The 21,086-nt window shown below is 42.3% G+C and overlaps 1 protein-coding gene and 1 long non-coding RNA gene across 2 annotated transcripts; one reads left to right on the top strand and one right to left on the bottom strand.

Moving 5' to 3' along the window:
- Nucleotides 1–2,461: 2,461 nt before the first annotated feature.
- Nucleotides 2,462–8,319, top strand: LOC131994293 (uncharacterized). Its single transcript, XM_059361021.1, has 2 exons — nucleotides 2,462–7,561; nucleotides 7,629–8,319. The coding sequence occupies exon 1, from the start codon at nucleotides 5,621–5,623 to the stop codon at nucleotides 7,214–7,216; it is 1,596 nt and encodes a 531-aa protein (XP_059217004.1). The 5' UTR covers nucleotides 2,462–5,620; the 3' UTR covers nucleotides 7,217–7,561; nucleotides 7,629–8,319.
- A 6,618-nt stretch (nucleotides 8,320–14,937) lies between these two features.
- LOC131994294 (uncharacterized) lies at nucleotides 14,938–16,410 on the bottom strand. The gene is made up of 2 exons (XR_009396604.1): nucleotides 15,673–16,410; nucleotides 14,938–15,596 (listed from the first exon to the last, which is right to left on the bottom strand). It is a non-coding gene; the product is annotated as an uncharacterized LOC131994294 (long non-coding RNA).
- Nucleotides 16,411–21,086: the final 4,676 nt, after the last annotated feature.

A 21,086-nucleotide genomic window follows, 5' to 3' on the forward strand; every position in this document is an offset into this window, starting at 1 on the left:
ACCAACGTCGGAGCTGCAACGGCTGGTGAGGAAAACAAAACAGACATGAAACGAAGTGCTAAAAGAGTGCGATGCGAACTCTCACCACATTTCGTGGGGTAGCACCAACCCTAATAAGCGGGGCCAAGCCCTGGCAGAGTTCTTCAATACTAACGACTTAATAACACTTAATATTGGTAACACCGCTACCTTTGTTAATAGGGTTAGGGAGGGGGTATTAGATGTGACGATATGTTCGGAAAATCTAATCGATGAGGTTTAGGATTGGAGCGTCTCCATGGAACACCCTTTCTCTGACCATCGCTACTTTAGGTTTAGAATAGCACGGCCTGCGCCAAATCTGATAAGCTTCCGGAATAAGTTGAAGAAGACTTGGGCAAGATAATTTAGATTGTCCAAGCATAGAAGACATTGACGAAAATGTCAACAGGATTACGACTGTACTGGTGGGATTCTTCGAAGATAGTTGTCCTCTTCGGGAAAGGAAATCAGCCCAAGAAAAACCCTGGATGACCGGCGAGATTCGCAATATTGGGAAAGAGGTCCGTAGACTTTTTAACTCACGGACTCACGGAGACACTGGAATCTTGGAATAGTGACGTTGATAAGGTTTATAATTACGGAATTTATGGTGAAGGAATCCTTGAGGAGCTTCAAACCATTTAAGTCACCCTGACCCAATGGAATATTCCCGGCGTTACTAGAGAAAGAGACAGACTATCTGGCGCCTCGTCTGACCAAAATTTTCACAGCGTGCCTAGGAGTTTCATATATTCCGAAAGTCTAGCAGGAAGCAAGGGTTGTGTTTATACCCAAATCCGGCAAGGCAAGTTATGCGACACCAAAGGTCTACAGATCCATAAGCCTTACGTCCTTTCTACTCAAAAACATGGAACGTTATGTGGACACCATGATAAAGAGTAGGACATCCAGCGAACTGCTCAAATACAAACAGCATGCCTATGTCAAGGGAAGCGCGGTGGAGACTGCCCTGCACGAGGTTCATAGAATAGAAGAATCGTTCGATGCCAAAACGTGCACACTGGTGGTATGCATTGACATCGAGGGGGCTTTTAACAATGTGCGGAGCGACACACTGATCCAATCCTTGGACCAGTACCGGGTTGATGAGGTCCTTAGAGACTGGATAAACCATATGCTAAGGAACAGGTGGCTAAATTGTGTGTCGCATGGCATAAATATAAGGGAGAAAGTGGCACAAGGCACGCCACAGGGGGGCATTTTATCGCCACTCCTATGGGTGGCCACCATAAATAACCTATTACGGATGCTGACTGAGATGCTGACGCAGACGATGTTATAATACTTCTAAGGGGTAAGGATCCGAACGAGCTATGCAGAAGGACCGAAAGGGTCTTGCATATGGCATATGACTGGGCTAGACACAGAGGTCTCAATGTTAACCCAGAGAAGACTGAAATATGCCTGTTCACGAGGAAGACGAAGGTGGGCCAATTTATCGCACCACGATTCCTCAATAAGACGACTTCGATGTTGGGCACTATGCCCGGATTGTGCAACATAAGGACCGTACAATAGGTTCAGAGAACATGTCGTCTTGGCATAGGCGGAGCGATGAGGACCACGCCCACTAGGGCACTCGAAACTATTCTAGATATCCGACCCATTGACATACAAATTAAGTGTGAGGCAGCCACTGCGGCTATGAGACTTAAGGCGATGGGAGAATGGATTGAGGATGGGAGCAGCTCATACCATCGCGGTATAATCGAGGCGACGATAGGAAACCTGGAAGGAAGGGAAGAGGTTTCCGATCGGATACCTGAGATGAACCTTGAAGTCGAGTGCGAGGCACTACTGCCATCGGCACAGTCTTGGATTGACGGAACCCTAGTATTGCCATCTGGAAGATCATGGTACACGGATGGATCAAAGCTACGGGACAGAGTGGATCTGGAGGTTTACATTGAGAACCCAGGGACTGACATCTGTTTTAGACTGCCTGACCATAATACGGTCCTGCAGGCGGTGATCCGGGCGATCACGGAATGCGTGAAGTGGCATGGTGCTAACGGGAGGACGTCGAGTGTGAATATCTTTACCGATAGTAAAATTGAAATAAGGGCAATAACAACCAGGACGGTAAGGTCACGAACAGTCTTGCAGTGTAAGAAGGAGATTAACGCCTTCTCTGAGGATGGCAAAATCCTCATCGTTTGGGTGCCGGGCCATAACGGAGTAAGGGAAAATGAAAGAGCAGTCGATTTGGCGGTGAAGGCCAGAGGACTGCCGTCAAAAAACTTGGTTAACCCGAAGCCTTTCGGGTCGACGCAGACCGAGTTAAGGGAGTGGGCGACAAATGCGCATGCAACATTGTGGAACAGCGAAACGGTCGGTAGGACGGCGAAAATCCTATGGGGGGATCCAGAGCGTGAGCGTGGGAGATTTGACGTGGTTCTTATCCAGGAACCATGGATGTGTGAAGGTGTCGCGTGCGCCTTAATGTCGCTCGAAGCGCCATCTAGCGGACATTTGACGAACGTTGTCAGCTGCTTAGCATAAACCACGACCCCTGACTGATTGACAGTAGGACAGTTGGTGTGGTGTTGTCATTTGGCCCATCAGAGGAAGTTCTGGCTGGGAAGAGCGCCATGATGGACAAAATGACAACATAGGCCACTAGCCTGGGAAGAAAGATCTTTCTTTTCGATTTTAAACGTGCAGCAAACCGGAGGTGAGCCTGGCAGCCGAAACAAAAGTGAGGAATTGAAACGAGGAAAGTGAAGTGCAGTCAAGTGCAGTTTTGGTGTTGTTGTTTTTGGTTAATGCTCTTGGTTATTAAATACCAAATAAGCAAAAGGAAAAATATATTTGGATGATCTCAAACAGAAAAACTATGAATTGAATATATTAAGATCCCAAGTAAAACAAATAGTTTAAAAAAAAAAAAAAATATATATAAAAAATCCGAGTCGAACTGTTTCTATTTCTTTATTGAAAAAAAAAAAGAAAACCAAAGAACTTTCAAAAACTAATCAACAAGAAAGAGGAAAACCAAATTATCTTTAAAACTAAACTACCAACTATTGAATTAGAAATTGCATTAAAAGCTACGCTTAAAAACCGACTTAATAGCTAATCTTTTAAAGCAAAAGAAACTGAATAAAAAGCTGTTATTATTAAAACAAAAAAAAAAAAGAACTACATTACGAACTAATTATAAACTAAAAATCAATTGAAAAAAAAAGACGATTAAAACAACCGCTCAGCTTGCTCACCACCGGCTCATCCTTTCTGCACCATCGTGGGACTTCCAGAACAAGGCACTCACATTCAGCAGTGTCCCCAGGTGATAGCTTACCTAGACTTACTCCTATACTCCACACATTGACGGACGGACGGACGGACGAATAAATTATCTAAAAATAGAAGAGAATAAATTAGTTTTGTTAGGTAGGCATTTTTATTATATTTGGTTTATACTTATCTTTTAAAAGACCAAGTCTAGCTTTGGTTGGTCTAGTTCCATACCCCATAGATAGAGCTCTTTCTAGCCAGGTAGGGAGTTTCCGTAGGGATGTTTGTCCCAGCCAAATCAACCCGACTGCCATCCTTTCAGGCGTGAGATAATGGCCTAATGAAAAGAAAATTATAAAGAGAAAACTAATTTAAAAACCCTTTTATTTTTGTTTAATAATACTAATACTTACACAATACTATTACAAGATTTGGACGGACATAGACGGACGGACAGCACGTAAGCTTCCAGCGGGGGCAGACCCATGTTCGGCGGCAGGAGCCCTGAAAGAAGAAGAGGAAGCGATGAGAGGCCATTAAATCCGATTAAATCTAGCCATGTACCCATAAATATTAGTATATGTATCAGTTTCTTTTACATTGTTTTTTTTTAAGCTAAAGTCTATTGAATTGCAGTAACGTCGTGACTAGTTTTACCCTTTTAATCAATGTTTAAAGAATGTGAATTTTTGAACTTTGATGAGGCCATTATGGATTGCTTTAGGAAATAAAACCAACTTGAAATGTTTATAACGTTCTTGAAAAAAAATGATGTCTTTTACTAAGATCGTGTAGATCTTAAGGAGGGGATAGGAGGGGGATAGTAAGATGAAGAGGTAGGTACGGGGCAACAGGTTTCCTTTGTTGCTATGGTGGAGCTCCTGCTCCAGAGGGAGGGCTATTCCTCGTCGGAACACCAGACGAGAAGGCATTCCGGCAGGTAGGTGTGGTGCTTCCTTTTTATCATTAGACATATTAGTTAGTTTAGTTGCTGTTTCTCTTTCGGGCCAGACATCCCCTTTACTTTTCTAGACTGGCATGTAAAACTTTTTGTTCCTGTGTTTGATTCGCTTGCGCAAAGAACCACCCCATCCGGCGAGCACTAGCCGCGCATACGCCATCATGCCAGCAAGCGACAAGCGGTCATCGAGAATATTGAATCCATTATTGAACCAGGACAGGACAAAATGGCGCCCAACGTGGGGCCCGAAAAAGAAACATAGGTTTAGTTTAGTAGTACGATTTAGATTTTAGGTCACGTAGGGTTAATCTCAAGAGTCCTCTGCGTTTGCCAATACTCTAAATCGTGCCTTAGAAAGACAAACGAATTCGCATTTAGTCTAGGACCCAACCGGAAGTCGTTAGACAGATTAGGATTGGTAGCCATAGGTTAGACTAGAGTTAAGGTTTGTTATAATTGCAATAGTTTGAATTAATTAGAAATGGTAAGTGTTTGCTAGGAAGTTTTTCTTGTGATGGATTAGGAGTTTCCGGTCCCGGCAGGATTTCAAATAAATTAGTCCGCGAAGCCGTCAACCTTCCTGGGGTTTGAGCAGAAGGCTCCTGGTAAACACATCTTATTGTGAGTCTGCCCTAATTTATGGTCTTAGTTTAGTTAGTAATATACTAGGGGACTAATAGCTTTAATTTAGGGTTAGTCTACAATACCAGCCATTAGAGTAAGTAACAATAGACCGAAAGTACCTCACCGGAGTCTGACTGGAGGGGTCATTGTGCTCCTAGCCATCGGTCTCAGACCAAACTAATGTTCACCAGGCATCTCTCCGGTCAAAGTCTGCGTGAGGTATTCCTTTTTCCATTAGAGTTCATCCGAAGCACCCACAAACCTGTAAGGAAGCAATAACACGTTCAATAAGGCTGATAATTGTCAATTTTATTGGAATATATATACCCTACTCTTCATCTTACCCACCCCTGAAAAACCTATCCCCAACATCTTAAGCATTTCAAGTACTTTTCGTTTCGCAGTCTAGTTTTTGTTTTTGGATTGAAGTTTTTAATTTTCTTTACCTAAGCTTTTGTAGCCTTTTACTATTTAGGTTAATAATTTGAATTTTGATGTTGAATTTTTGTTCAGGCTTCAGAGAGATTTAGGCTACAGTCTTAGGACAATTTAGTTTTAGGTTGAGGTATTAATCGACGTTTAGGTTATTATTATTGTTTTTTTCTTATATATATTTTGGGTTTGAATTTTTATTTGAATTTGCGTTTTTTAAGCCCTGATTTTTTATTGAAATTGTGTGCAACATATTTTATAGTGAGTGTGTGCGTTGGCTGACGAGTTAGTATTTCTTTTTGGTTATTAATTGATTATAGAGGAATGGTATTAACCAGAAAGGGAAGCAGGCTACAGCCAGACATGAATGACAACATTCCGATTTCCGCATCAGGACCAGACACTCGTCCGATGGCGGAGAACACTGCTGTGACCGCTGCGACCACAAATCCTACCAACGCAGTTGTGGATACCGCGACGACATCGTCACCCGCACCGCATGTATTGAGTGATGTGTCCGTGAGTTCGGAGGCGTTAAACAACACGGTAGTTTCGCCAGAATTCGCTAGCCAGACCGCCCAAGACATACGGCGAGATTTTCGGCGAGATGACATGGGATTCCAAAGGGCCTCAGGACATGGCAGTGAGCTAAACGAGATGGCGGCATCCGTTGGTTTGATGCAGGCGCAATTGATGAGGAGCGTGGAAGAAATTAAGCAATTAAGAAATGAGTTGAGCCAGCAGATTTCGAGTGTGAGGCAAAGTGGTCCACCTGTGGTCACTCAGCAGCCGCCTCCAAGCATGGCTATACCCGCTCACCGGGCCAGGACAGAGAACCAATTTTTGCTACCACCGCCAGGTTTTCGCCAACCCAGAGAAAGTAATCAATTGCCGAATCGCCCAGTTACACAACCACCATTGGCAGGCTCAAGGGTAAATCCACCACCGTTGTCTGCTCCAGGAGCAGGGTTTAGACCCCCACCGAACTATGATGCTACACATGAGCGCTATGCATTCCAGCCAGCCGAAGCTCCTTACTGGCAGTCTCCACAGAGCATGCCATATCCCCCAGTACCATCTCCAGGTCCGAGATATGACGTGAAAAAGTGGGGAGTCCGTTTTGATGGTAGCGACCAGATAATGGATGCAGAGGATTTCATTTTTCGCCTAGAGTCCATGAGGCAGGATTACGGGTATCCGTATGAAGAGCTGCTCAGGGACTTCCCACAGCTACTCGAGGGCAGTGCGCTGGACTGGTACTGGCAACAGCGGCGGATCGCTCCCTTCAATCACTGGGGACATCTGAGAGAAGCATTTTTAGCCCAGTTTCGACGCTTCCAGAATGAGTTCCAGATACAAAAAAGGATTATGGACAGACGTCAATTACCAAACGAGCCATTCGAGGAATTTTTCAATGAAATTATTAAAATGAGGAACCAACAACGAGTGCCTTATAATGAGTGCGACCTAGTGGAAATCATGAAGGGAAATTTGAAATCGTCCCTAGCTGCTTTGATTTTCCCAATACGAATACACGGTTTGAACCATTTCCGCCAAGAGGTAAAGCGAGCCGAGGCGATGATTGCAGGACAAAGGCAGGCTTACCAGCAAAGGCCCTACCAGCCGCCAAGAGTCCATGAGCTGCATTACGAAGAAGCTTTCGTCGAGCCTAGGAACGAAACGGTCGGTGTAGAAGTAGACGCGCTGAGGGATACAACTAAATACACTTGCTGGAATTGCCGGAAGAGGGGTCACAGCTACGTCGAGTGTCCGATGCCCATAGGCCGAGTTTTTTGTTTTCGCTGCGGTAAAGAGGGAGTAGTAACACCAAAGTGTCCTAAGTGTCAGGGAAACTGGCCACGGAGCGCGCCTCGTACTGCGGAAGCGCGTTCCACACAGACGGAACCCCCACAGCAGTGAACGAAGCATACATACCAACGACTAATATTTCCGATTCAGCACCAATTAGAATTCTGGTTAATCAGGAACCAAAGATCATTAAGAAAGATAGCCACATTAGAGAGTTGAAGCCTTTGCATGTGCGTGTGAGAGAATACGAGGAAGCTAGAGCTAGGATTTTTGGTAGCATTTCGCCGAAGGTAAAGAGGGCGCGAGAGCGTTACAAGCGCAGGAGGCAAATCCGTCACGCTATTGCTTCTGCTTCTTTGTATGAAGGTGACGATGCGAGGCTATATACCAAAATCCAGATTCAGGGCGCTGAGATAGAGGGTCTACTGGACAGTGGAGCCACTGTGTGTTGTCTAGGTAAGGGCTGCGTTGAATTTACGAAAAGAATTGGTATTGAAGTCCGGAATTTTTACTCTTTTATTAGTACGGCCGATGAGACCCCGCACAGAATGGCAGGCAAGTTTACAGTGCCAGTTACCTTTAATAACCGAACCCGTGAGGTCACGTTTTATCTGGTACCAACTTTGAAGAAAGAGCTATTCCTAGGAGTAGACTTTATGAAGGCTTTCGGATTGTTCGCTTCTGTTGAGAGCCTCACTACCAATGGTGTTAATTTATGTGATGAAGCTGATGGTGGGACTGGTGAGGACAGAACTGTTCATAGCCTGTCTGATCTACAACGGCAACGTTTGGAGATGATAGTGGCAAAATTCCCCTGCTATACCAAGAAGGGGTTGGGAAAGACAAAGTCTGAAGTCCACACCATCGATACCGGCGACGCAGTACCTGTGAAGAGTAAGCATTACCCAGTTTCACCGGCAGTGCAAAAGTTGATGTACGCGGAGCTGGATAGGATGTTGGCCATGGGAGTTATTGAGCCTAGTGAGAGTGCATGGAGTCACCCGGTAACTCTCGTCCGCAAGGGCGAAAAGAACCGGCTATGCTTGGACGCACGAAAGCTCAACGCTCTTACGGTCAAAGATGCCTATCCGCTCCCGCACATCGAAGGTTTGCTTAGCCGGCTGGGTGATACTTATTTCATCTCGAGTGTCGACTTGAAGGACGCCTTCTGGCAGATACCCCTGGATCATTCAAGTAGAGAGAAGACAGCGTTCACCGTGCCGGGGAGGCCACTTTATCACTTCACGGTAATGCCTTTTGGGCTGTGTAACGCAGCTCAAAGGTTATGCCGTCTAATGGACAAAGTGGTCCCCTCAGCAATACGTGATCGCGTCTTTGTCTACTTGGATGATCTGCTTATAGTATCGCCAGACTTCGACACTCATATGGTACTGTTAGAGCGGGTAGCGGAATTATTAGACGCAGCCGGATTGACTATCAATGTGGCCAAGTCTAAATTTTGCTTTAAGGAGCTTCGTTACTTAGGTTACATAGTTGGTGGAGGAGAGCTCAAACCAGATCCAAGCAAGGTGGATACCATAACTCGGTTCAGTTATCCGACGACGGCCAAACAAGCCCGTAGCTTTATGGGCGCAACGGGTTGGTATAGACGATTTATACCCAATTATGCCACCATTGCGGCTCCAATTTTCGACACTTTAAAGAAGTGCAAACATTTCGTTTTTACCGAAGAGGCTAAGTCAGCATTTAATAATTTGAAAAATGCCCTGGTAACAAGTCCTATTTTGACGCATCCCGATTTTGGGAAGCATTTCTTTGTACAGTGTGATGCCTCTGACCTTGGAATTGGAGCTGTCCTTTTCCAGAAGGACGAAGAAGGCGGAGAGCATCCAATAGCGTACTTCTCCCAGAAGTTGACGTCTGCTCAGCGGAATTATTCCGTTACGGAAAGAGAATGCTTGGCCGTGGTAATGGCGGTGAAGAAGTTTCGCCCATACATCGAGTTGATGCCTTTCACCATTATCACGGACCATAGCAGTTTAAAGTGGCTGATGTCACATAAAGACCTTAGCGGACGCTTGGCTAGGTGGAGTTTGCACCTCCAGTCCTTTTCTTTTGAGGTGGAACATAGGCAGGGGTCCAAGAACGTCGTACCGGACACGTTGTCCAGGTATAATATGGAGGAGTTATCCACAGATTTGGAAGCCTTGATTGATTTGGAGTCAGAAGCTTTTAGGTCGGAGAGTTACAAGGAGCTGATCACAACTATTTCAGATAACGCCGAGAACTTGCCGGACTTGAGAGTTGTAGACGGGTACGTTTACAAGAGGACCCAGCATTATGATGGCATACCCATCCACGAGGACTTTTCCTGGAAGCTATGGGTTCCCCAAGAGTTGACGGCAGACATAATTAGGAGGTCTCACTGTCCACCGCAGGCTTCACATGGCGGCTTTCACAAAACCCTGAGAAGAGTGAGGGGATATTGCTATTGGCCGAACATGACCACTCAGGTTAGGGAATTTGTGCAGAGCTGCGAAGTGTGTAAGTCCACGAAACCAGCCAATACTACCCTTCGTACCCCAATGGGAAAGGAGAGCCTGACAGAGAGACCATTCCAGAGAATCTATATCGATTTCTTAGGCCCGTATCCTCGATCTAAGAATGGCAATTCTTTCATTTTTATTGTTCTAGACCATCTGAGCAAGTTTGTACTTTTGAAGGCGATGGCCAAGGCCAGTGCCAGAAACGTTATAAAATTTTTGGTTTCTGAAGTCTTTCACAAGTTCGGGACGCCCGAGACTGTTGTGTCGGACAATGGGCAACAGTTCGTCGCCAAGGAGTTCCAGGAGTTGATGAAGAACTTCGGGATCAGTCACCTAAGAACGGCTACGCACTCTCCTCAGGCAAATGCTTCGGAAAGGGTGAATCAGTCCATCCTGGCGGCTATACGGTCGTACTTGAAGGAAAGCCACCAGGATTGGGACAAGCATTTGTCTGAGATAGAGTGCTCGTTGCGCTCCTCGGTGCACTCTTCAATAGGGGTTACACCTTACTTTGCCTTGTTTGGCATGAACATGGTAAATCATGGCAGTGTGTACGCCCTGGCGAAGAGGTTGCAGTTGTTGAATGATCCCGAAAGTGAAATCATTCCGAAGTCGGCTAAGCTGGAGCTAATAAGGAAGACCGTCAGAGATAACCTACATAAGGCGTATTTGGGCAACGAGAAGAGGTACAACATCCGCAGTAGAGTCGTCAAATTTATACCCGGTCAGGAGGTGTACCGAAGAAGTTTTCAACAAAGCGACTTCAAGAACCAATTCAATGCGAAGCTTGGCCTAAAGTTTCACAAATGCCGGATAGTTAGACCCGTAGGCAATTGTCTTTATGAGGTAGAGGACCTGAAGGGTAAACCTTTGGGTGTATACCACACTAAGGATTTAAAACAGTAGGTTGGTTTAGAGGGCTTCCGTGATTTCACAGATTTAATTTTTTTTTTGCAACTTGGGTTATGAATACTTAACCCAGACTCATATATTTTTCGGCGGCGTTTAGAGAGGAGAGCTAGTTTGGACTAGTGTATCTTGGTACGGTAGCGTTTTGGCGGCCGAAATATGGTTGGGAATTGTTTTTTACAGTTCGTGAAGTTTTTTCCACAACAGTGGTTTGAACTGCAAGGTTTCAAGCCCTGTTTTTTTTCGGTGGCGATTGAGAGGAGATGCCAGATACCCAGACGGTATTGGCGAATTTTTTTAATTTTTTTTAAAGGTCTGCAGACCTTACGAACTGCAGTTAGAGACTGTTATTTTGGTAACTGCCAATATTGACATGTATTGTCTATATTTATTTCTTTTTTTCTCAAATTACCCGGTGTGAGACTATTGCGACTTGTAGCCTACGCTAGTTCTGGCAGATATTTGGTTTGAGTGGCTCACATACTCACCGTTTACGTGATGGCTGTTGTTGTTTTAACAGTGTATTGGACACTGAGGCGGCAGCTCTTGCCAATGGGAGATTCCCTTGGGTCAATCAGGTATGTACAGCCGGCTGCCCTAAGATTGATGATGTAGGTTGGCGACCTCTGTTTTTCCACCTAGTGTCTTAGTGGTCCAAGCTTTCCTTTATGGCTGGTGTTGCTGGGTAGTGGTCTTCTCGGCCGTTGCTTTGAAAGTAGGCTGGAAGGGAAAGTACAACAATCACTTTGGTGATTTGAATATATGTCAGAAGATGGACGAGATATCCTTACCTTTCTTTCTGGTGGTCTCTCACGGGTGCGATCCAATGCTGGAAAGATAGAGATAAATGGCGGAAATGCAAAATGGTTTGTTTGGCTGTACAGAGTTCTTGGAAGGAGTGTTATTTGGGCATAGGCCAGGCGCTGATTGATTGGGCTAGTTATGACTTGGCTTTTCCAACCTTACAAGGGCATATATCTTCGGCAGCCGACAGATGGGTACGATCTGGGTCATTGAGTGGCTTTATCTTTTCCAAGGGCTTACTGACCAGAGAGTCAACGATGAACCATTTGCACCAAGCATCGGAGATGTGCGCCAGAGTTTCGTAACCAGAGTACTGCAAAAGCTTCCCTTAAATGGTGATTCCAACAGGTGCTAACGTCTCTGGGCGGTCACCTTGTGACGTGTCATAGTCCTCCAGAGTCTACCCCTGTGCCCCAGTGAATCTATGACATTAGGATGCACTTCGTAGTAAGGGGTAAGACGGTAAGGGCTATGATCTGCCAGAGGACAATTACAGCAGTTGGAATCCCAGTGTGAGGAAGGGCACGAGGCAGATTCACCACGGTGAATAGGCCGAAACGCCGTATCCGGTGACGATGACTCTGGTACCCATCCCCGAAGTGGGTCTTCAGGAGCACCGTAGATAACTCTGGGACAGGTAATGCTCCAAGGGGAGTTTTGGTCACACATGATTTGGACCCGGATATGGGCCGGTGGATATTTGTATCGGCGCTTATTTCGATTGGGCTTAGTCAATGGCTTTTTGGGTTAGAAGTAGGTCAACACCTTTCACGATTTTGATTGGATAGCATGACTTTCTGGCTTTTTATGTACGCCAAACAAGCCGCAATGGGAAGGGAATAGAGAGAGGAAATGCACTTACCTTGGTGGGCCACGAATGGCTGGCAGGAAGTGTGTTGGTACCTAGGGAATCAGAAGGTTATTCCTTTGTTAAACGATGCATTGATTACCTACCTCGTACAGCCACTTTCCGCTTGGGCGCGGTTCATACATCGTCCTCTTCGTCCCATTGTTCGCACTGTTCTTCTATTTACGTTTTGTGGAATCTGCAATGATATGGACAGATAGGAATAGAATTACCTTTTTTGCAATAGGAAGGAGAAGACTTAAGAAGTTTCCAATCAAGTCCACTATGTTTAGGAAATGACTTTTCCACTTCGTAAGTTTTCCATTTCACAAAAAGAAAGGAAAACAGATTTTTAATTTATTTAGACTTTGCTTGAATTTTATGCTCCACGGTGGATATACACTTCAATCTTATACCTATATTCACTTTGACTTTTTACAATTTTGATTTGTTTATTATTTTTTTTTAGAGTTTCTCAGAATTTTTGGTTTTCGCAAATATTAAATTTTTCCCAGATTTGTGGTTTTCTTGCAAAGGAGAATATCTATTGATTTTTAACATTTTTTATGTATTTTCTGTATTTAATTTTCCTGTTTTAATTTTTGTTGATTTCATGACTTTTTGATTTTTATCATTTTTGATTGAACTTTCGTTGGATTTTTGTTTTTTTTAGGGAATGGTTCCTGTATTCCACCGTAGTTTCATTACCTTTTTTTTTGTTTTTAGAAAATTTCCTTTTATGTTAATCGTATATTTCGTGAACTTATAATTTCTCTTTTTCCATTTCGTTTTTTTGTTCTTGCACAATTCCTATAAATTTTAACAATTTCCTAAGTTTTTTTTAACTTTCATTTCACTTGTACTTTCTTGCGAAACTTTCTTTTCAGTTCACGGATCTTAATAGTAATTCACAATAGGCCTTTGTTTTGATCTTGTTGTTTCACAGTAAGAGGAAGAGAATTTCAAGTCTGTCCGACTTTTAATTTTTTGCTTTATTCTACCTTTGTGATTACACTCACTTCATGGCACTACATAGTTTTGCAATTTACTTTGTTAGCTTCCCCCTTCACTTCACATTTCATGAGAGTACTGCTTTCCTTTTGTCACTAAGTTTGGTTTTAGTACACCCCCCCCCCACCATTCATACTTGAGTGATTTACACACTTGGGCAGGGGTACCGTAATCTCACGCGATGGCTCTAACACTACAATACTATCACACTACACACACGAACGCCAGGAAAACTATTGTTTTGTTTTTTTGCTTCGCATTTTATTTTATCTCGCACATATAATTTTTTGTACATTTTACCAATATGCGCAACAAGACGTAATCATTTTGTAGTCGGAGGCTGTTTTTATTTTTTTCTGTTGAATTCCATTTAATCAGCGGCATATACTTATATGTACTTTACATGACCCAAAAACACGAGTTTGGAAGTATGAATTCAGGAAAACACGATGTTTTTGTTGCAACCGGTTTAATATTTAATGGACATTTCGATTCCATTCATTTATCTATTTTTTTTGCATTTATACACACACACACACACACACGTAGTATTATTCCCGCATGGCATTCATCTTAGCACGAAATTTCCACCAAATCACGTAAAAAAGAAAACAACACGCGAGAACGATACACACCTTATATTTTTCATGTCATTTTGTTTATTTTTTTTTTTTTTGCTACACAATACTTACCATAATTTATTTTTTTTGCAATGGCCGGTCCGTGGTGCTGTGGTGCTGGGTTTTTTTCAATTAATTATGAATGACAGTGGCCATTCATTGATGTGAACGGCGTTACAGAGGTGCGGCCACTCATATGGTGTGTCGTCTCTATTTCAATGATGAAACATGTACGGCTGTCATTTATAATGGCCATTCAATTTATCGTACCTAAGGGGCGTATACATTATGAGACGCGTTATTTTGACAAGAAAGAAATGAGAAGTATAATTAGATGCATTATTATTTAGGGTAGTAAATCCCGTAGGAAGATAGTATAACGAATCTCAAGTCAGTTTGTACAACCTTTGCCAGAAAACGAGGGATTTTAATATCGGTCAGCTGAACGATAGGTCGTACCGAAATGATGTATTCCAGGGTATACTAATGTAAGGTAGTGCACCAGAAATGTAGGGATGGCCTACCAAGTTCGATTTTAGGGATTGCCGTTCGGATTTATTCGATTATAGAACAAGAGATATCTTGAAAATTCGCACATTTTTCCCTCCCATCCTTTGACAGTGGTGTTCAAAGGATGGTTGGGTTTGTCGCGTGCGCCTTAATGTCGCTCGAAGCGCCATCTAGCGGACATTTGACGAACGTTGTCAGCTGCTTAGCATAAACCACGACCCCTGACTGATTGACAGTAGGACAGTTGGTGTGGTGTTGTCATTTGGCCCATCAGAGGAAGTTCTGGCTGGGAAGAGCGCCATGATGGACAAAATGACAACGTAGGCCACTAGCCTGGGAAGAAAGATCTTTCTTTTCGATTTTAAACGTGCAGCAAACCGGAGGTGAGCCTGGCAGCCGAAACAAAAGTGAGGAATTGAAACGAGGAAAGTGAAGTGCAGTCAAGTGCAGTTTTGGTGTTGTTGTTTTTGGTTAATGCTCTTGGTTATTAAATACCAAATAAGCAAAAGGAAAAATATATTTGGATGATCTCAAACAGAAAAACTATGAATTGAATATATTAAGATCCCAAGTAAAACAAATAGTTTAAAAAAAAAAAAAAATATATATAAAAAATCCGAGTCGAACTGTTTCTATTTCTTTATTGAAAAAAAAAAAGAAAACCAAAGAACTTTCAAAAACTAATCAACAAGAAAGAGGAAAACCAAATTATCTTTAAAACTAAACTACCAACTATTGAATTAGAAATTGCATTAAAAGCTACGCTTAAAAACCGACTTAATAGCTAATCTTTTAAAGCAAAAGAAACTGAATAAAAAGCTGTTATTATTAAAACAAAAAAAAAAAAGAACTACATTACGAACTAATTATAAACTAAAAATCAATTGAAAAAAAAAGACGATTAAAACAACCGCTCAGCTTGCTCACCACCGGCTCATCCTTTCTGCACCATCGTGGGACTTCCAGAACAAGGCACTCACATTCAGCAGTGTCCCCAGGTGATAGCTTACCTAGACTTACTCCTATACTCCACACATTGACGGACGGACGGACGGACGAATAAATTATCTAAAAATAGAAGAGAATAAATTAGTTTTGTTAGGTAGGCATTTTTATTATATTTGGTTTATACTTATCTTTTAAAAGACCAAGTCTAGCTTTGGTTGGTCTAGTTCCATACCCCATAGATAGAGCTCTTTCTAGCCAGGTAGGGAGTTTCCGTAGGGATGTTTGTCCCAGCCAAATCAACCCGACTGCCATCCTTTCAGGCGTGAGATAATGGCCTAATGAAAAGAAAATTATAAAGAGAAAACTAATTTAAAAACCCTTTTATTTTTGTTTAATAATACTAATACTTACACAATACTATTACAAGATTTGGACGGACATAGACGGACGGACAGCACGTAAGCTTCCAGCGGGGGCAGACCCATGTTCGGCGGCAGGAGCCCTGAAAGAAGAAGAGGAAGCGATGAGAGGCCATTAAATCCGATTAAATCTAGCCATGTACCCATAAATATTAGTATATGTATCAGTTTCTTTTACATTGTTTTTTTTTAAGCTAAAGTCTATTGAATTGCAGTAACGTCGTGACTAGTTTTACCCTTTTAATCAATGTTTAAAGAATGTGAATTTTTGAACTTTGATGAGGCCATTATGGATTGCTTTAGGAAATAAAACCAACTTGAAATGTTTATAACGTTCTTGAAAAAAAATGATGTCTTTTACTAAGATCGTGTAGATCTTAAGGAGGGGATAGGAGGGGGATAGTAAGATGAAGAGGTAGGTACGGGGCAACAGGTTTCCTTTGTTGCTATGGTGGAGCTCCTGCTCCAGAGGGAGGGCTATTCCTCGTCGGAACACCAGACGAGAAGGCATTCCGGCAGGTAGGTGTGGTGCTTCCTTTTTATCATTAGACATATTAGTTAGTTTAGTTGCTGTTTCTCTTTCGGGCCAGACATCCCCTTTACTTTTCTAGACTGGCATGTAAAACTTTTTGTTCCTGTGTTTGATTCGCTTGCGCAAAGAACCACCCCATCCGGCGAGCACTAGCCGCGCATACGCCATCATGCCAGCAAGCGACAAGCGGTCATCGAGAATATTGAATCCATTATTGAACCAGGACAGGACAAAGGAATGGTACGTGGACTAAGAATTCGGGGATTTAAACTTCTCAAGGGTACGGGAAATGGGAGACACAGAGCCTGTATTCTTGCAAAGGGTATTCTAAATATTTTTCTTCTTCCGTCGCTTAGCACTGAAGATTTAGTAGTAGCCAGCCTTGAAATAAACAAGTCTCATTACTTACTGGTTTTCCTATATATGGCACAGAATTCAGAGATGCTGCCTTCAAACCTTAAGTCGCTTGTTGAAGCTGTTCTGGGGAAAAAAAAAGGCTCATTGTAGGAAGTGATGCTAATGAACATCACCACATATGGGGAAGTTCGGATGTCAACGAAAGGGGTGAGCTGCTTATTGAATACATTATAAGTTGCAATCTGGCAATTTGTAATAAAGGGGATAAACCGACCTTTATTACCAGGAAGAGGCAAGAGGTACTAGATATTACCTTTGTGTCGGAAGATATAAGTGGAAAAATATGCGACTAGGAAGTATTGTATGACCACAGCTTCTCTGACCATCGTTATATTAGTTTCAGCCTTAGAGAAAATACTTAAGTAGTGGTCCCTCGGCTAAACAGAAGAAAAGCGGATTGGGATAAATTTCAGTACAAATTCTGCACGTCTATCTCTTCTAGACTAGAAAAGGAAGTAGAAGCTATGGAAGATATAGACATAGTGGTCAAGCGGACCACGAAGGCCCTGAATGACTCGCTTGTGTCAGCATGCCCTAGTGCCAAGCCAAGGGGCGAACAGCGACCATCATGGTGGACCCCAGAGCTGGTTGGTCTAAGGAAGGACTGCAGAAAACTCTTCAACAGAGCAAAAGCCACAAGAGCACCGATTGGGAAATCTATAAGGCTGAGCTAAGAAAATTTAAGGACGAGCTTAGAAAGGTTCAGAACAAATCCTGGGTAGAATTCTGCAGCTCCGTGGAGGATACATCTTAGGCCTCTAGGCTAAGGAAATTCTGTCCTCGAGACCTATTATGGTGGGGTATATCCAGAAGTCAGAGAATGTACGGACATTGTCCATACATGAGGAAACACTAGAACTACTCGTTGTTCACATTTCCCGGGAAATTCTCCAGACTGGAGACTGGTTCCTTGGCTTAAGGAGATATACTCTGCTTGTATGAGAATGTCATATATACCTGTGGGATGGAGGGACACTAAGGTCATTTTCATTCCGAAGACAGGAAAACCCTACCACACGAAGGCGAAAGATTTTCGTCCTATTATTCTGTCATCTTTTATGCTGAAGACTCTTGAGAGGTTGATAGAAACATATCTTAGGGCAAAGATCCCCGGAGATTGCCTGTCGCGGCAGCAGCATGCATATAGTAAAGGCAAATCCACTGTAACAGCCCTTCACGATCTAGTCGGCTACATAAAGGGTTCTCTCGCTGTCAAGGAATATGCAATGGTAGCATTTCTTAACATTGAAGGTGCTTTCAATAATGTAAAACCGACGTCAATTATGAAGAATTTGAAGTTTCTAGGCATCAACTCTAACGTAAGAAAGTTAATTAATAACTTACTTGCAAAAAGATGCATTACGGCAGGTTGGGATCTGTGGATCTAAAAAGATGGGTCAGCAGAGGAACACCTCAAAGAGGTGCACTGTATCCTCTACTTTGGAATATAGCCATTAACAATATATTATTGTCTCTGGAAGAAAAAGGGGTAAAAGCAGTCGCGTATGCTGATGACGTGGCAATTGTGGTTAGGGGAAAATTTCCCATCACTCTAAGAGATATACTTCAGGAAGCTCTACGTACAACACCAAAATGGGCTACCGAAAGTGGTCTGGGTATAAATTCGTGCAAGACAGAAGTAGTTCTTTTCAGCAGGAAATACAAGTTGCCTACAGTGGTACCTGTCTCCATGGGTGGAGAGAATGTTCCATTTACAGAAAGCGCAAAATACCTGGGTGTTTTGCTGGACAGGAAACTGAACTTCAAATCCAACATTTTTGAAAGGGCAAGAAAGGCCACTCTTTCCCTATACACCTGCAAGAGAGGCATTGGCAAAAGTTGGGAATTTAGACCGCGTGTCATGCATTGGGTATATACTGCAGTTGTCAGACCTATTTTGCTATATGGCATTGTGATCTGGTGGACGGCGCTTTAAAAATCCACCTACTGCTCAATACTTAACCGGATCCAAAGGATGGCTTGTTTGTGCATCACAGCCGCACTGAGGACGACACCATCTGATGAACTGAATTTAATGCTACATCTAATGCCTCTGGACATTGTGGCTACCCAATTGCAGCGACCACTGCCGTGAGGTTAAGGGAGCTTTCTCATTGGTCATGTAGCGGCCACGGACACTGTGTTGTACTTGATATAATATCCGATGTTCCAATTGGATGTTCCGATTGGAACTACGATATCCCTGGTAACAGAAGTTACATAGACTTCTATACGGATGATTCCAAACTTAACGACCAGGTGGGCTTTGGGGCGTACTCTAAAGATCTAGAACTGGTCATATCGAAGAGGTTACCCGACCACTGCAGTGTGTATCAAGCAAAGATCCTTGCAATTAAGGAAGTGGTGGAATGGCTAATATGTAATGTCATTACGACGATTGGCATTAATATCTTCTCAGACAGCCATGCAGACATTAAATCCCTGGAGAACACAAAAACCGCCCTCGACAATCGCAGGTATCTCAGCGAAATGGCTGAACAGTTCAAATTCACCTGTTCTGAGTGCCGGGCCACAGATATATCCCAGGGAATTGCAAAGCGGGTAAGCTTGCGAGACTAGGAACTACCCTACATGTTCCAGGGATACTGGAACGACTTTTGCAGAAGCTGTATGGACATCGAGGTTGAAGAGACTATAGAACACCTTCTGTGTATGTGTTTCCCCCACTAGCAGTTAGAAGGAGTTCCACTTTAGGTTCCCATTTCTTTGAGAACCTGTCTGATTTGGCGGATGTGAACATTCGCAAGTTATTTGGCTTTTTAAAGCGATCTGGATGGTTCAACGGTAGGAACTAGAAGGGTTCTTCCTACTTCTGTTCCTGTGGTATCACAATGGACGAAAACATCTATGTGAGTCTGATGACAGACTGCCACTTAAACGTAACCTAGGTCTTATAAAGACATGAGGGAAATTATAAGCATATACGGCAATAGTTGGATGCAATTTTAACTGAACATCTTTTTAATAAAAAACGTAATTTTGATCGTAACTTTGATCAAGTTCGAAGAAGAAATTAGCTACCTCATTTAAGCAAAATGTAGATGGTTCTTCGTAAAAATTGGTCAAAATTTATATTTTTTAATATATATATATATATATATATATATATATATATATATATATATATATATATATATATATATATATATATATATATAAAACATGTGGGGTGGGCCCACTAAAATAAAAATCCTGGCTACTTCGATGATGGGAGCTATATCTAAACTGAACCGGTTTTTCCCAAAAGCGCGTTTATCTTTGGGCCCAGAAAGTTATATATGCAAATTTTCGTGATGATTGGATAATAAATTCGACCTCTACTTTAATTTAATAAAAACAACAGACTGACTATCAGCACAAGGGTTACCTTGCACGTTTTTAGGGACATTAGCTTCATTATCTCGAAAAATTACCTTTATTTTGATGTATGACACGGGCAAATAGGTTTAGCCGTTTCAGAAATATGGGTCGCTGAAGTCCCCAAATTCCCCAAATAGCCAAAAAACCAAGATTTTCCAAACTTTGAGGCCCCAGCAGCACGTGGGAGTGCCGCCAAAAAAAATTGACATCGATTTTTTCCCTTTGAGATGAAACCATCCTAATGATACATACGTGAAATCCTCGATTCACATAAACACTGCCAACAAAATATATATAAAAACAAAGACCATAATTTTTTGGTAAATTTGGTATTTTTCTGAATTCATTGCATGGTGTACCCAAAATCTTCACTATAAGAGGATAATCTCAATGAAATACATATTCCAAATCCAATTTTACTATTAGTTCCCGAAGAAAAGAAGTTTGTGGGTGTTATATTTATTTTTTAGTAATAGAATATATTAGAGATATTTAATGGCAGAATTTATATTTACGAATAGAAACGTTTTCATATCCTTTGTAACACATGGAAATAATGATTAAAGTCCCTATAAGCACGGTTGTCAGATTTTTTTAAGACAGATCCCCAAAATTCCAAACAAATTTCCCAAAATAAAATATTTTTCCCATAAGAAAATCCACCAAAGGAAAAAATACTGATGAAAGTATTTTTTTTATAAAAAATTTAGTTTGTAAGTAATAAAAAACACAACGCACACAATTGTATCCGATGTCAATTGCTGTTTAAGAAGTCAAATCGGATGGAGAGATGCAAATGGATAGATCGACTTAGAATGTCAATTCCATCAAGAACAAATACACCACATCAATATTTCTAGGTTTGACTAGATAAGTATAAATATGAAAATTCGTATACAGATGAAAAATCATTTTTAAGCTATGCTGACGGAATTTCCCCTAGAACATCCCCAATTTTAACCTTTTTCCCCATCAAAACCCCCGTACCCCAAATGAGAATAATTTTTCCCTAATCACGCAAAAAATCCCCTGTTCGGGGAAATTTCCCCTGACAACACTGCCTATAAGGTTTATAT

The sequence above is a fragment of the Stomoxys calcitrans genome, chromosome 1 (genome assembly GCF_963082655.1).
Source record: "Stomoxys calcitrans chromosome 1, idStoCalc2.1, whole genome shotgun sequence".
Lineage (NCBI taxonomy): Eukaryota > Metazoa > Arthropoda > Insecta > Diptera > Muscidae > Stomoxys > Stomoxys calcitrans.

Excerpts from the sequence above, each read along its gene's own strand:
- LOC131994293 (XM_059361021.1), top strand. The coding sequence starts at position 5,621 with ATGGTATTAACCAGAAAGGGAAGCAGGCTACAGCCAGACATGAATGAC.